At 39.7% G+C, this 16,687-nt stretch overlaps 1 protein-coding gene across 1 annotated transcript; it reads right to left on the bottom strand.

Annotated features, from left to right (window-relative positions):
- Positions 1–37: 37 nt before the first annotated feature.
- frrs1a (ferric-chelate reductase 1a) lies at positions 38–16,397 on the bottom strand. The gene is given in 15 exon segments (XM_072691442.1): positions 38–130; positions 314–364; positions 4,013–4,179; positions 4,273–4,331; positions 4,473–4,570; positions 6,237–6,323; positions 6,759–6,874; positions 7,246–7,359; positions 9,909–10,056; positions 10,695–10,793; positions 10,962–11,144; positions 13,389–13,533; positions 14,171–14,265; positions 15,749–15,888; positions 16,301–16,397. Coding segments are annotated over 15 exon segments (1,692 nt in total).
- Positions 16,398–16,687: the final 290 nt, after the last annotated feature.

Here is a 16,687-nt window from a genome sequence, read left to right as displayed (position 1 = left end):
GGTCATTTCCAGTGAGCGTCGGGTCTGGAAATGTTGGTCATACTGCACTTATTGAGCAGAGGAGAGCGATGCAGAACAGGGAGCTCCCACCAACAAGCACAGCAAGGGTCACCAATTTGAACTTGGTGTCCTGTGGGGAAGAGAGAGTGTGTGTTAGCACTGGTTTTCCTCAATAGACACTCCCAACGCCACACCTGATCATGTGTAATAAGGTTGGGGTGGTGCTTCATAGAGTGATTGAGCACAAACTGCAATCCACCACATAAAAAACAATCCACAGACTTACGATATTAGGACAAAAGTATTGGGACACCTGCACATTCTTTGCTTTTTCTGAAATCAAAGGGAATTAAAATGGTTTATCCTGCTTTTGTTGGAGTAACTGTCTTTTTACTAGATTTCGGAGAAGCAATGCTGTGAGGATTTGATTGCACTCAGCAACAAGAGGGTTAGTAAGGTCAGGATGTTGGATGATGATGATCACCACCCCACTTCGTCATCCCAAAGTACTGGATGGAGCTCCACCACCATCTATCATTCCAGAGAACACAGTTCTTCCACTGCTCCACAGCTCCTCAATGCTGGGGGGCTTTATATTACCCCTCTAGCCCACATTCCTGGCATTATTAGGCAGCATGGTGCCAATAGCTTCATCATGTTGACCTGCTCCAGAGGGTCCTATTCTATTGGCAGTACTTCTCTACAGGGACTAGACAAGCTGTGTGTGATTGTGTGCATTTGCACATCTGTCTCAGCAATGGGTGCAGCTTAAAGTAGCTGAATGCATTCACTAGAAGGGGTGTCCACAAACTTTTGGACATATAATGTATCTACATTTCTGCAATTAAACTGGGTTTAGTGTTGAATGCTCTGTTCTGGTGGTGAACGGATATTAGCTATTACAGCATATGTTGGCCCATGCCTGGGACTTTTTGAGTTTAGTGGTCAGTATTTGGCCTAAAATGTACTTTAATGGTGGAGGGATACATGCAGGGTGCTGTGTAGCAAAATAGTCCCAAACAAAAAAGTATGTTTCCAGGTTTTCCACTATTTTACTAACATCAGCACACATGAAACCCATATAAAGACCCTATAGAGACATGTGGAGGTTCACTGGTGGGTTTGGATAGTAAATTAAATGGCTGCTATTCGTGATGTAGTCATGGTTACTGTCTGGTTCCATTCACCACCACTGTAATGAAGTCTTTGATGGTGAGTTTCTCTACAATGAACCACTAAATCAAATCCCCACTCTGAACACCTGTTTACATCTCACACACTGAATTATACAGAAATTTGAAAACTCGGTGTAATTTCCCTTTAAGTCAAACACTGAAAGGCAAAGGAGCGTAATTTAAATGTAATATTAAATATGTGTGTTTTAAAATGCTAACGGTGCCAATTTGCATCTTTATTTGAATTTGACTGAGCTACTATCTAATCTACTGACACAGCACATTAGACCCAGCATGCACTGCTCTATAATTCAGCAGGCTAATTGGTTAGCCTGACGTGTCGTGTACTTGGGTTAAGTTAAGGGCAAATCTGATGTGAACACCATTGACAATAATGTGCTCGTACTGCCGTCTTACCCAATCTCTGCTCGCTGCAGGATTAGCCAGAATGGCTTGTTCATCCAGTCTGTCAGCGTCTACAGAAAGAGGGGAAACACTGAATCACTTACTGATACGTATTATTATTATTAAATATTATCATTTTGAGACATATTTATTCAGAAAGGACAATTTAGATGCTTTGTAGGAACTTGACCTGCTTTTAATTCTATTGCAGTCACCTTTACTTAAACCTAATCCTGGACCTGACCCCGAGTCTAATCCTGATGTTGATGTGAAGTTCACCTGAGTTTGATCTACAGGAGGTGATGGTGGACTATCCAGTGCTGTAATATAACCTTATTAACCCGTAGAGCCGAGGTCACCCTGAAGGCCTGTATGTAGGCGCACACTTCAATTCTTTGACATCCTAACACATCATTTACACAGTAGTTTCATAGCAATTATGAAATCATTTATAGCAGATACAGAATTATTTATTGTAGATATCAAATCATTTACAGTAGATACTGAATCATTTACAGTAGATACTAAATCATTTATAGTAGATACTAAATATTTGATTGTAGATACTGAATCATTTATTATAGATTCTGAATCATGTATAGTGGATACTAAATAATGTATAGTAAATACCAAATCATTGATCATAGATACAGAATAATTTATTGTAAATTCTGAATCATTTATAGTAGATACGGAATCATTCAATTGTAGATACCAAATCATTTACAGTAGATACTAAATCATTTATAGTAGATACAGAATAATTTATTGTAAATTCTGAATCATTTATAGTAGATACTAAATAATTTATAGTAGATACAGAATCATTTATTGTAAATACTGAATCATTAAATTGTAAATACCAAATCATTTACAGTAGATACCAAATCATTTATAGTAGATGTTAAATCATTTATAGTAGATACCAAATCATTTACAGTAGATACTAAATCATTTACAGTAGATACTGAATCATTTATAGTAGATACTGATTCATTTACAGTAGATACTAAATCCTTTACAGTAGATACCAAATCATGTATAGTAGATGTTAAATCATTTATAGTAGATACCAAATCATTTACAGTAGATACTGAATCATTTACAGTAGATACTAAATCATTTACAGTATATACTGAATCATTTACAGTAGATACTAAATCCTTTATAGTAGATACTAAATCATTTATCATAGATACAGAATAATTTATTGTAGATTCTGAATCATTTATTGTAAATTCTGAATCATTTATAGTAGATACTAAATCATTTATAGTAGATACAGAATCATTTATTGTAAATACTGAATCATTTATAGTAAATAATGAATAATTTATAGTACATACAGAATCATTTATAGTTAATACTAAATCATTGAATTGTAGATACCAAATCATTTACAGTAGATGCTAAATCATTTACAGGATACTGAATCATTTACAGTAGATACTGAATCATTTACCTTAGTATCTACTAAATCCTTACTAAATCCTTTATAGTAGATACCAAATAATTTACAGTAGATACCAAATCATTTACAGTAGATACTAAATCATTTACAGCAGATACTGAATCATTTACAGTAGATACCAAATCATTTACAGCAGATACTGAATCATTTACGGTAGATACTAAATCCTTTATAGTAAATAATGAATAATTTATAGTACATACAGAATCATTTATAGTTAATACTAAATCATTGAATTGTAGATACCAAATAATTAACAGTAAATACTAAATCCTTTACAGTAGATACTGAATCATTTATAGTAGATACTGAATCATTTACAGTAGATACTAAATCCTTTACAGTAGATACCAAATCATTTATAGTAGATGTTAAATCATTTATAGTAGATACCAAATAATTTACAGTAGATACTGAATCATTTACAGTAGATACTAAATCATTTGCAGTAGGTACTGAACCATTTATAGTAGATACTGAATCATTTACAGTAGATACTAAATCCTTTACAGTAGATACCAAATCCTTTATAGTAGATACCAAATCATTTACAGTAGATACTAAATCATTTTTAGTAGATACTGAATCATTTACAGTAGATACTAAATCCTTTATAGTAGATACCAATTCATTTACAGTAGATACTGAATCCTTTATAGTAGATACTAAATCATTTACAGTAGATACTGAATCATTTACAGTAGATACTGAATCCTTTATAGTAGATACCAAATAATTTACAGTAGATACTAAATCATTTATAGTGGATACCAAATCATTTACAGTAGACACTGAATCATTTATAGTAGATACTGATTCATTTATAGTAGCTACTGATCCTGTAGTACCTTCTGTGTCCATGATGAACCCCATTACCACCCCGTCACCTCCACTTAACTATATCGCATATCAGAATATTCTTCTCCCATATTATCCTAAATATTCAGATATCAAAATGCACCCCAGATTGGCGTGAATGATACTCACCTCGCTTGCAGAGACCTCTTCTGTGTACAAACAGCATAATCTTCAGAAATATCACCAAAACGATAAATCCAGTGAGAACCCCAGAGGTCCAGGAAGGGAGAAGTAGAGACTGTTGCTGCATCCCAATAAACATGGCAACACCTGTGGAGAAGGGGATTCCCATATGATGAGAGACTGGTGTGATAAATGAAGCAGGTGTATTAAAAACGAAGGGATATTCAGAGCAGATGTTACCTGCGATGATTTCAGCAGCATTTCCAGATCCCCAGTGCAGCCAGTTGAATATCCACCTCCTGAGGAAAGACATGCAGGAGGTTAGGAGGGCCTTCATTGTTTAGTTTACTGTACATCCAATCCAAGCGCAGCATCCAAACACAGGTAATTGTGCTTTCAGAGCTGTCAGATGATCAGTACTGTAAATGGGAGCAGTTTACCGGGATGAGTCTGGTGCTGGTCTGCAGGCCGCCATTATGGGCTGTATTACAGCGAGGGTCATCACAATGCAGCCCAGAGCAGCGTGAGCACTGGCTCCCTGCACAAAACACACTGCATTATGGCACATAATGATGAATTTTTTATTATGAATATATCGTGCATTTTGGCACCAAACCCCTTTATATACACTAAATGGGCAAAAGTATTGGGACACCTGCTCATACATTGTTTCTTCTGAGATCAAGGGTATTAAAAAGAGCTGATCCTACTTTTGTTGGAGTAGCTGTCCCTACTGTCCAGAGAAGAAGACTTTCTACTAGATTTTCGAGATGCATTGCTGTGAGAATTTGATTGCATTCAGCAACAAGAGTGTTAGTGAGGTGAGCTCTTACTCCCCAACTCCCCAACTCATCCTAAAAGTACTGGATGGAGCTCCACCACCATCATTCCAGAGAACACAGTTCTTCCACTGCTCCTCAATGCTGGGGGCTTTATACCCCTCTACTAGCCCACGCCTGGCATTAGGCAGCATGGTGCCAATAGGTTCATGATGCTTATCTGCTCCAGAGAGTCCTATTCTATTGGCAGTACTTCTCTACAGGGCTAGACAAGATGTGTGTGTGCATTTGCACATCTGTGTCACCAATGGTATGTATATATATATATATATATATATAGATATAGATATATATAGATAGATAGATAGATAGATAGGTAGACAGATAGAGACATAGATACATAGATAGATTGTTACTTCAAGCTGCAACCATTGGTATATATATATTATTAATTAAATTTAAATAAAAAAAATTGTATAATTAAATAACGTAAAGCTGGACCCAAATGACTAATACAGCACAGTGTACATAAAGAATATCAGGGATTTGGAAATCAGAGAATCTGTGCAGATGTGCATTCTGCAATCTGTGAAATGTACCACATTGATCCTCACATGACCTTACAGTCATCTGAAATGAAACAGAGCCCCCTACTGGTCTGAAATTACAGTTATGAGTGGAGTTTGACCCGTATCATCCAACTGACTCACTTTCCACAGAAATACAATAGTACAATTTCAGCTCTTTTAATTGAGTTAGATTGGGATACAGTACCATACTTTCACTATAGTACAATTTCAGCTCTTTTAATTGAGTTAGATTGGGATACAGTACCATACTTTCACTATAGTACAGTTTCAGCTCTTTAATTGAGTTAGATTGAGATACAGTACCATACTTTCACTATAGTACAGTTTCAGCTCTTTTAATTGAGTTAGATTGGGATACAGTACCATACTTTCACTATAGTACAGTTCAGCTCTTTTAATTGAGTTAGATTGGGATACAGTACCATACTTTCACTATAGTACAGTTTCAGCTCTTTTAATTGAGTTAGATTGGGATACAGCACCATACTTTCACTACAGTACAGTTTCAGCTCTTTTAATTGAGTTAGATTGGGATACAGTACCATACTTTCACTATAGTACAGTTTCAGCTCTTTTAATTGAGTTAGATTGGGGTACAGTACCATACTTTCACTATAGTACAGTTTCAGCTCTTTTAATTGAGTTAGATTGGGATACAGTACCATACTTTCACTATAGTACAGTTTCAGCTCTTTAATTGAGTTAGATTGGGATACAGTACCATACTTTCACTATAGTACAGTTTCAGCTCTTTAATTGAGTTATATTGGGATACAGTTTGGGCTCACCTTAACTTCTACATTAGAGCACATTCATCAAAACACAGAACTCTCACCCTGCTCCAGTGTCCCCTGTAGATGAAGGGAAGAATGAAACCCACAAAAGTGAGCATCACCGTCAGCATCATCAGGCAGTGATGCACCTACACAGGTAAGTATTTCATTAAGACAGATGGGCTACAATTTATATGGAAATTTAAAGAATGTGTTTCTAATAAAGTGGCCAGTGAGTAGAGATACAAGGGAAGTGTTTCCAATAAAGTGGCCAGTGAGTGAAAGTACAAGGGAAGCTACAATGTGCTACAGTTTATATGGAGTTAAAAAGCAGGTGTTTCTAATAAACTGGCCAGTAAGTGGAAGTGCAATAGACATGTTTCTAATTAAGCGGCCAGTAAGTGGAAGCACAAGGTAGGTGTTTCCAATAAAGTGGCCAATATGTGGACGTGTAAGGTAGGTGTTTCAAATAAAGTGACGAATGAGTAGAAGCACATGGGAGGTGTTTCTAATAAAGTGGCCAGTGTGTAAATTCAGTGTGTTGCTTCTGCTCGTTGTGGTAACTATGGAGTTCATTATAATACCTGAAACCAGACTTTCTGCCCAAACAGTGTCTTTTCAGGCCAGTCTGGTTTAAAAAAGGCTGCCATGAAGATACCAGTGCTTCCCACCATCATCCACGCAATCAGCATCAAAGCACCTGCAGTGGATTTCCAGCAGATGCAGAATGTTTAATGAGGTTTAATTGTACAGACAGTGTTTATAATAATTACTGATGCACTGATATGGAAATGTATAACATATGACCATATCTAATAAGTGTATATCTGAGTACATCAGTACTCTTTTAATAGTTACTAATTATCTATTGATATTAAAATAAACTCAAATATGATTTTTTTCTGCACAATGTAGTACACATTAAAATAAATACACAAATAAATTAATTAATAATAATTTATATAATATAATTTATATATATATATATATATATATATATATATATATATATATATACTGTATATATGCACGTGTCTTTGTGTATTACACTGGTAAACAAGAAGTGCTCACCGTGGTATTTCATCAATAAAGGAGAGCGGGATCCGGTCACTATCTCCGCCGGGCCGGTAATGGCCTGCCGATGAGCTGATATGAGGGGCTGACGTTTATGTTTATGGATCTCACCTGAGGCAAGAAAACACACACACAGGTTAGCACAGCTATGCTCCTTTATTACATACTTTACCACTGTCCTCATAAACTACAGCAGCAATACTAATTTCCTGTTTAGGCCTGGATGAAGAGCTGGACTAGCTGTACAGCTCTGTCATAAATGAGTGTATCATTGAAAACAATGGCTAACCGAGTGAAACAGCATGTTTCGAGTTTTATCCACAGTTTTATCCCTTATCCCAAATGCAGCCAATCACCAACAAGCTGGATTATAATGGACACTTATACCCCACCAGTTAGCATGGTGCTAACATCCTCTGTCCTCAAACCGCATGGAGGTGTTTGATTTGATTTGATTATGTGGTTTCTGACACTGTAAGACTCACTGTTATCTAGAACATGGACTAAAGTAAAGAGTGAATTCAGGCTTTAACTGATTTTAGCTATGAAACAACACACCATTTGGACAAAAGTATTGGGACACACCTTTCACTCTTACTTAAAATTCAGGTGTCTCATTTAGTCCCATTGTCACAAGTGTATAAAAATAATGCACGAATTACTGAAAGTAATACTAATAGGAGACAACAGCAAGTCAGCAGGTGAAATTTCCTCCCTCCTAGATCTTCCACCATCCAGGAGAGCAGTACCTGCCTGACTGCACTGTGCCAGCCGTAAAGTTTGGCTGAGGAGGGATAATGCTATGAGTTTGTTTTCCAGGGGTTGGTTTGATTAATGCTTCAGCAGTCCGGGACATTCTGGACTATTTTTACATGTCCAACGTTGTGGAAACAGTTTGGGGAAGGTCCTTTTCTGCTCCAACATGACTGACTGTACCCCAGTGCACAAAGCAAGCTCCATAAACGCAGGATTGGGTCCAACATCGGTGTTTGACCTCACAAAGGCTCTTCTGGATGAATGGGCAGAACTTCCCACAGACACACTCCACAATCTTGTAGAAGGCCTTTCCAAAAAATGAAGCTGTTGTAGCTGCATAGACCTCAGCCATGCTCTCGCTGAACTCGCCGAGACGTCCGAGCCTCAAAATCAGGCCGAACTTTGCTTGGAGGCCTGCTTCTGGTCTTGCTTTACTGATAGCAATATCATGTTTAGCCTATTAACACAAGCATAAGGCTAGGCTTTATAGGAAACACCAGAGCACTTCACTTAGTGACTCTGGATAAGATCACTGTTAACGAAAATGTACATTATGTGGACAAAAGTATTGGGACACCTCATTCACTGCTTCTTCTAAAATCAAGGGTATTAATAATAGTGTATCCTGCTTTTGTTGGAGTAGCTCTCTCTACTGTTTAAACATCTGTGTCTCTTCTGGATGAATGTGCAGAACTTCCCACAGACACACTCCATAATCTTGTAGAAGGCCTTTCCAGAAAATGGAAGCTGTTATATTATTATATCATATTAAAGTGAAAATGAAATTAAAGCTCCTGCTGGAGTAATATGTGGGCGTCCCAATACTTTTGTCCATATAGTTATATATCTTTGCTCACTTTTATGGAGGTGTCTCAACAGTTTGACATGGTGTCAAGTGAGGATGTGATGATTTCCATAAGACGTCAGTTGCCATGCTAGTTGGTGGTGTAGCTATACACTTCTAATTCTTGCTAGCTAGCTACATTAGCCTGGTAGCTCCAGTGTTAGGCTAGAAAAAGTAAACTGTCTGGAATACTGCTGCTTTAAGTCTGAGGAAACAGAGCTAAGCTCACATGCTGTAATCCAGTTTTACAGCCCGTGCACTCATTGACCCGGCCATTCCCATTTATCGTTGGCATGCCTTCGTGTATCATCAGCAAGTGCTGATATAGTTCAATTTTCCGGATCCTCAGAATCATTTAGGAAGTGCAGCGGCGCAATCAGTGCTGGATGTCATAAAAAATGACACGTTTACTGGCCAGATCTACTGGACTCGTCCATTACACTATGAGCAATGAAAACAAGGCCTTGAGATGAAACAGAGTGTCGTAATGTTCATCCATTAACCTCAGCCATGCTCTTGCTGAACTCGCCGAGACGTCCGAGCCTCAAAATCAGGCCGAACTTTACTTGGAGGCCTGCTTCTGGTCTTGCTTTACTGATAGCAATATCATGTTTAGCCTATTATCACACGCATAAGGCTAGGCTTCATAGGAAACACCAGAGCACTTCACTTAGTGACTCTGGATAAGATCACTGTTAACGAAAATGTACATTATGTTGACAAAAGTATTGGGACACCTGCTCATTCACTGCTTCTTCTGAAATCAAGGGTATTAAATGAGTGTATCCTGCTTTTGTTGGAGTAAGTGGGGTCTCTACTGACAGGGGGGAGGGCTTTCTACTAATTTTTGGAGGAGCATTGCTGTGAGGATTTGATTGCGTTTAGTGAAAAAAGTGATGTGCGGAGGGAGAGCCATCTACCCACCCTGGAGGGTGCCTCGGCTGCCGATGGCTAGTAGGATGACCGGGATTCGAACCAGCGATCCTCTGATCCGCTTCATCACAATAGCCTTTAAGTTATTGCTTTATTTGCTGTAAGTCTTGAACTGAACTGTACTCACCATGCTCAGCAGCGCCATGTGCGATGAAGAGATAGTAGGTAAGGTTGAGGCTGAAGCGCTGGGGGTCCTCAGGGATGTAGATGGCTCTACGAAACCTGCACTGAATCACTCCATCAGCGACTCTCCAGCCAACATCACTCAGCACAGCCTGCACAGACCAGTACAAGTGGAGCACTCTTCCCTTAAAACCAGCCCAATAAATACTGATAAATACAGTACACTGTAGAACACTACATGTCCAAATGTTTGTGGACACCCCTTCTAATAAATACATTTAGCTACTTTAAGGTGCACCAATTGCTGTGCAAAGTCACACACACACACAGCTTGTCTAGTCCCTGTAGAGAAGTACTGCCAATAGAATAGGACTCTCTGGAGCAGATCAACATGAAGCTGTTGGCACCATGCTGCCTAATGCCAGGCGTGGGCTAGTGGAAGAGTATAAAGCCCCCCAGCATTGAACTGTGGAGCAGTGGAAGAACTGTGTTCTCTGGCATGATGGATGGTGGTGCTCCATCCAGTACGTTTAAATAGGATGAGTTGGGGAGTGGTGGATGATGAGACGAGATCCTGAACTACACTCTAATTGCTGAATGCAATCAAATCCTCACAGCAATGCTCCTCCAAAATCTAGTAGAACACCTTCTTCTTCTCTGGACAGTAGAGACAGTTACTCCACCAGAAGCAGGATAAACTCTCTTTAATACCCTTGATTTCAGAAGAAACAATGACTGAGCAGGTGTCCCAATACTTTTGTCCATACAGTGTGTGATGTACAAAGCATACCTTCTCAGCAATCTCTGGGTGAGTCCGGCCGGTCACGTATGCTGCTTCTGCACTGACACGCCCTCCGTCATTCACACACAGATAAACGTCATCATTACCCTGCACCAGAAACACACATGATAAAGGAGTCACGTACAGGACATACGGGACATACAGCACATATTTCATAAGCAGCTAAAAATATGATTATATATTACCATAAGATGTTAGGACTCTAAACTGCAAAACTAATAAACCATATTTGACTATTTACAACGTCTCACTCACCATCCATTTATCCTCAGACAGAGCGAAGGACACGTATCCCTCTGCCGGCCCACTCAGCTCAAACTGCACACTCGGCCCCTCAGCGCTGTAGGACAGGAAGAAGCAGTGTGTGTCTGTGGCAGGGTTGCAGTGGGCTGGATCCAACAGGCAGGATTTCTGCTGACCGCAGCCCTCCGAACTGAACTAATGAGTAAAAAATAAGAAGAAAAGCCCACCTTAATGCCTCCTAATTCAGTATTGGATATGAAATACCAGCAGACCTGCTGTTGGGACCTGCATTCACTCAGCACTGCACTGGACACTGATTCAACACAGGGTACGAAATACCAGACTCACTGGATCTGGACTGATCCGAATTGCATGTTATACCTATAGACTCGGGGCAGTGGTGGCTCAGCGGTTAGAGCGCCGGGATATCGATAACAGGGTTGTGGGTTCGATTCCCGGGCTCGGCAAGCTGCCACTGTTGGGCCCTTGAGCAAGGCCCTTTACCCTCTCTGCTCCCCGGGCGCTGGAGTTGGCTGCCCACCGCTCTGGGTGTGTGTGTGTACTCACTGCCCCTAACACGTGTGTGTGTGTGAGTGTGTGTTCACTACCAGATGGGTTAAATGCGGAGGACACATTTCGCTGTACAGTCCACACTGTACAGTGACGAATACGTGCACCTTTATCCTTTTATCCTTTATCCTTTTTATTGACTCAATCCTGTGTAGGATATACCTGTAGAGACATACTGTGTAGGACATACCTATAAAGACATAATGGTATGTGTAGTCAGTACTGTATATGTATCAGCCACAGACTCACTACTTGGGTGTGTATTGAGTCAGTACTGTATATATGATACCTATAGACTCGCTAAGTGGATGTGTATTGACTCAATCCTGTGTAGGACATACCTATAGAGACATACTGTGTAGGACATACCTATAAAGACATAATGGTATGTGTATTGATTCGGTACTGTATATGTTATACCTATAGACTCGCTAACTGAATGTGTATTGATTCAGTACTGTATATATATAATACGTATAGAGACCTTAATTTGATGTGTATTGAGTCAGTACTGTATATATGATACCTATAGACTCGCTAACTGGATGTGTTTTGACTCAATCCTGTGTAGGACATACCTATAGAGACATACTGTGTAGGACATATTTATAGAGACATATTGTGTAGGACATACCTATAGAGACATACTGTGTAGGACATACCTATAAAGACATAATGGTATGTGTATTGATTCGGTACTGTATATGTTATATCTATAGACTCGCTAACTGAATGTGTATTGATTCAGTACTGTATATATAATACGTATAAAGACCTTAATTTGATGTGTATTGAGTCAGTACTGTATATATGATACCTATAGACTCGCTAACTGGATGTGTATTGACTCAATCCTGTGTAGGACATACCTATAGAGACATACTGTGTAGGACATACCTATAGAGACATAACGGTATGTGTATTGATTCGTTACTGTATATGTTATACCTATAGACTCGCTAACTAAATGTGTATTGATTCAGTACTATATATATATAATACGTATAGAGACCATAATTTGATGTGTATTGAGTCAGTACTGTATATATGATACCTATAGACTCGCTAACTGGATGTGTATTGACTCACTACTGTATATAAGACCTACAGGGCCCATAATGATATATGTATTGAGTCAGTACTGTATATGTAACACCTATAGACTCATTAACTGGATGTGTATTGACTCAGTAATGTAGACCTATAGAGTCCATAATTCAATGTATATTGAGTCACTACTGTATATGTAATACCTATAGAGATCAAAATGTGATGTGTATTGAGTCAGTGCTGTATATGTAACACCAATAGACCAGCAACTTGGATGTGTAGTGACTCACTACTATATATGTAACACTTATGGACTTGGTAACTGAATGTGTATTGACTCACTACTGTATATATAAGATCTACAGGGCCCATAATGGTATATGTATTGAGTCAGTACTGTATATGTAATACCTATAGAGACCCTCATTTGATGTGTATTGATTCAGTACTGTATATGTAATACCTATAGAGATCAAAATGTGATGTGTATTGATTCAGTACTGTATATGTAATACCTATAGAGATCAAAATGTGATGTGTATTGAGTCAGTACTATATATGTTATGCCTATAGACTAGCAACTTGGATGTGTATTGACTCAGTATTGTATATATGAAACCCATAGAGCCCATAACTGGATGAGTATTGAGCCAGTACTATATATGTAACACCTATAGACTCACGTATTGGGTGGTGGGTGGTGTATATTCACTAAGTACTGTATATATGATACCTACACTCCATCACTGGATGTATATTGAGTCAGTACTGTATATGTAACACTAATAGACTCTGACTGTACATGAAACATAGACTCACTGATTGCGGCAACACTGCGGTGGTCTCAGTAGTAGCGCTGGTGAAGGTGGTGGGCTGGGTTGGAGGTGGGGTCACTCCATTCTGAGTTATTACAGGACTGGGGATCTTGACCCAGAAATTGTTGTAATGAGCCAACGCTGTTGCCCTGAAAGCACAGAAACACTCACTTATAGAGAATACTGATGCTGTCAGACCAAGCTCGCGTTTCTCCTGAATGAAGAGGGAAAAAACTTCTTAACTTTGAATGGAAGTCAATGGACGTCTGTAGGTCCATTGACATTCATTATGAAAAATCAAAGTTGCATTTTTTTTAATTTTCATGAAGGATAAATACTTTCTTTTTTAAACCCTCAACAGGGAAGATATGTTCATCCTCCAAAAATATTTCCATATTTCCATCTCAAGAATAAAATCCTATTTAATATTATTAACATTAATATCATGTTAATGTACACATGGGAGCTGTAGTCACAATAAAACATAACAGGGTGGTGTGTGACGGGGTAGTGAATGTCACCCTTAAATGCCCATAGTTCTTCATGTGGTTACGTTCCTGACCTAGCTTGCATCCCAAGTCATTTGAAATATCATTCGCTTTGCATTAATAATGTAAACATTTTAATAAACTACAGAAGGTTTCCCTCTCTATTTTGCGTGACGGGGTGGTTTTTGAGACAAAACAAAGAACAACTGCTAAATTCAACTCATTTCAAATAATGTAAAGTGAAAAATGGCAACGGTAGAGTGTGTAAACATATTATTATTATATCGTAATATCTTACAGAAAGTGGATAGTCGGAGGAGCATCAGCGGGAGCCGTCCATATCACACCAACCTCGGACTTCTTGGCTTCACTGGTGTGACTGACAGCAGAACCCTTTCACACAAATACAGATTAAAACACCGGTCACACTCTCGCTGTCAGGAAGTTGGATTTCTCAGGGATAATACATTGCCAATAATACATCATAAATATATATATATATATATATATATATATATATATATATATACATTTATTCTCTTGGTTGGGTATATTTGGTTGAGTCCATGGATTCCAGCTGTCACCAAACTCTGACCCTACCATCTGTGATCCTCAGCAGAATTCCAGGCTCATCAGACCAGGCTACGTTTCTCCTTCAGTCTTCAGCTGTCCAGTGTTGGTGAGGCTGTGCTGAGCCACTGCAGCCTCAGCTTTCTGGTCTTGGCTGAAAGAAGTGGAACCTGGTGTGGTTCTGGCTCTATATCCTATCTCTTCTAAGCCTTCGAAGGGCTGACGTCCAGACAGGGTCGCTAGGAACATTGGTATGCAGTTCAGTCAGATGTACACTATTTGACAAAAGTATTGGGACACTGCTCATTCATTCAAGAATGTTTCCTCTAAAACCAAGGATTCAAGTATGTGCCTCTACTGTCTACTGTCACTGGAGCATTGCTGTGGGAATTTGATTGCATTTAGCCACAAGAGCATTAGTGGGGTCAGGGTGTTGGATGATGATCACCACACCACCTGATCATCCACAACTCTTCAATTCACATAGCTCATCAAGTACTGGCTGGAGCACCACCACTGTTCTTCCACTGCTCCACAGCTCAATGCTGGTGGGGGGCTTTATACCCCTCTAGGCCTGATTACCTTCACTGGAGACTTCATTAGAAAGCCTGCTGGTGTTCAGTTAGAGAGTGTAGATCATCTGTTGATGCACAGTTTGTGCTAATCATCCTCTAGACCTTCACCAGTGGTTGCTTTCTGACCACAGAGCTTCTCTTGGTTTGGTATATTTGGTTTGGAGCCCATGGATTCATTTCCTCAGCAGAAATCCAGGCTCATCAGACCAGGCTACATTTCTCCTTCAGTCTTCAGCTGTCCAGTGTTGGTGAGGCTGTGCTGAGCCACTGCAGCCTCAGCTTTCTGGTCTTGGCTGAAAGAAGTGGAACCTGACTTCTGGTTCTTCTGCTTCTGTTGCAGCTCTATATGCTTCTCAGGGTTGGAGGTGGTGGTGTTCAGTCTGAGATACTTCTCTGATCTCCACAGCTGTACAGGGTGGTTCTCTGACTTACTGTAGACTTCTCAGCCCAGCTCCAACCAGTCTGACCATTCTCTGTTATTGACCTCTCTATCATCAGCAAGGTTGTTTAGGTCTTCAGAACTGCAGAAGATGGTTGTGCTGAAACTCTCAGAAGATCAGCAGGTCTAGAAATGCTCAAACCCGCACAATCATGCATTACCTGAAGCTGCTGGACTCTATCTACATGATTGTATGCACTGCACTGCTGCCACATGATTGGCTGATTAGAGAATTGCAGGAATCAGTAGAAATCACCTGAACTGATTAGACAGAAATGGCCGTAACTCGAACCTGGATGTCGTGGCAGGTCAAAAGCTGGCTGATCTCAGGACTGGTCAGAGTGAAGGAGCCGATAGCAAGTCCATTAGGATTCTCTGCATCTCTGGCCTCAATCAGAAAGCCTTTGAAGGGCTGGCGTCCAGACAGGGTCACTAGGAACATTGGAACGCAGTTCAGTCAGATGTACACTATTTGACAAAAGTATTGGGACACTGCTCATTCATTCAAGAATGTTTCTTCTGAAACCAAGGGTTTTGTGGATCATTGCTGTGGGGATTTGATTGCATTTAGCCACAAGAGCATTAGTGAGGTCAGGATGTTGGATGTTGGATGATGATTATACCCCTCTAGCCCACACCTGGCATTAGCCAGCCAATAGGTTCATGCTGATTTGCTCCAGAGAGTCCTATTCTACTGGGACTGGACAAGCTGTGTGTGCGTGAGTGTGTGCATTTGCACATCTGTGTCAGCAATGTATGCAACTTAAAGGGGTGTCTACAAACATTTGGACATGTTACAAGTGTATTTACAGTGTTATTATAGTAAGGCCTATAATAAGCCTACCTTTGATCCGATCTCCGGGCTTGAATGTCTTGACGTCCACACTCAGGGAGTACGGGCTGGCCGTGGTGTTGGGTTGACCCCCATGTCTTGGTACCATGGTGTCACATGACTTTTCCACTTTCCCATTTTTGAATCCAGTGACTGTCAAAGTCTCAAGAACCAGCACAGCAGCCCAGAGAAGGACTGCTGTCCGGGGAGTGGGGGCCATTTGGAAGGTCTGGTTGTCCTGTTTGAGGATAAATACAGAGAATACAGCACCAAAATTACCGTAATATACTGAAAATGAGACTGAAAAAATGAATCAGACATGAATTAACCAATAAATAGAATTTATCAAATAAACCTTGGGTGGAAAGGTACATATTATGACATTATTTATTCAGCACC

Source organism: Salminus brasiliensis, chromosome 11 (assembly GCF_030463535.1).
Source record: "Salminus brasiliensis chromosome 11, fSalBra1.hap2, whole genome shotgun sequence".
Taxonomy (NCBI): Eukaryota; Metazoa; Chordata; class Actinopteri; order Characiformes; family Bryconidae; genus Salminus; species Salminus brasiliensis.
The sequence above is the reverse complement of the archived record's forward strand: the minus strand, read 5'-3'. Positions and strand labels throughout refer to the sequence as shown.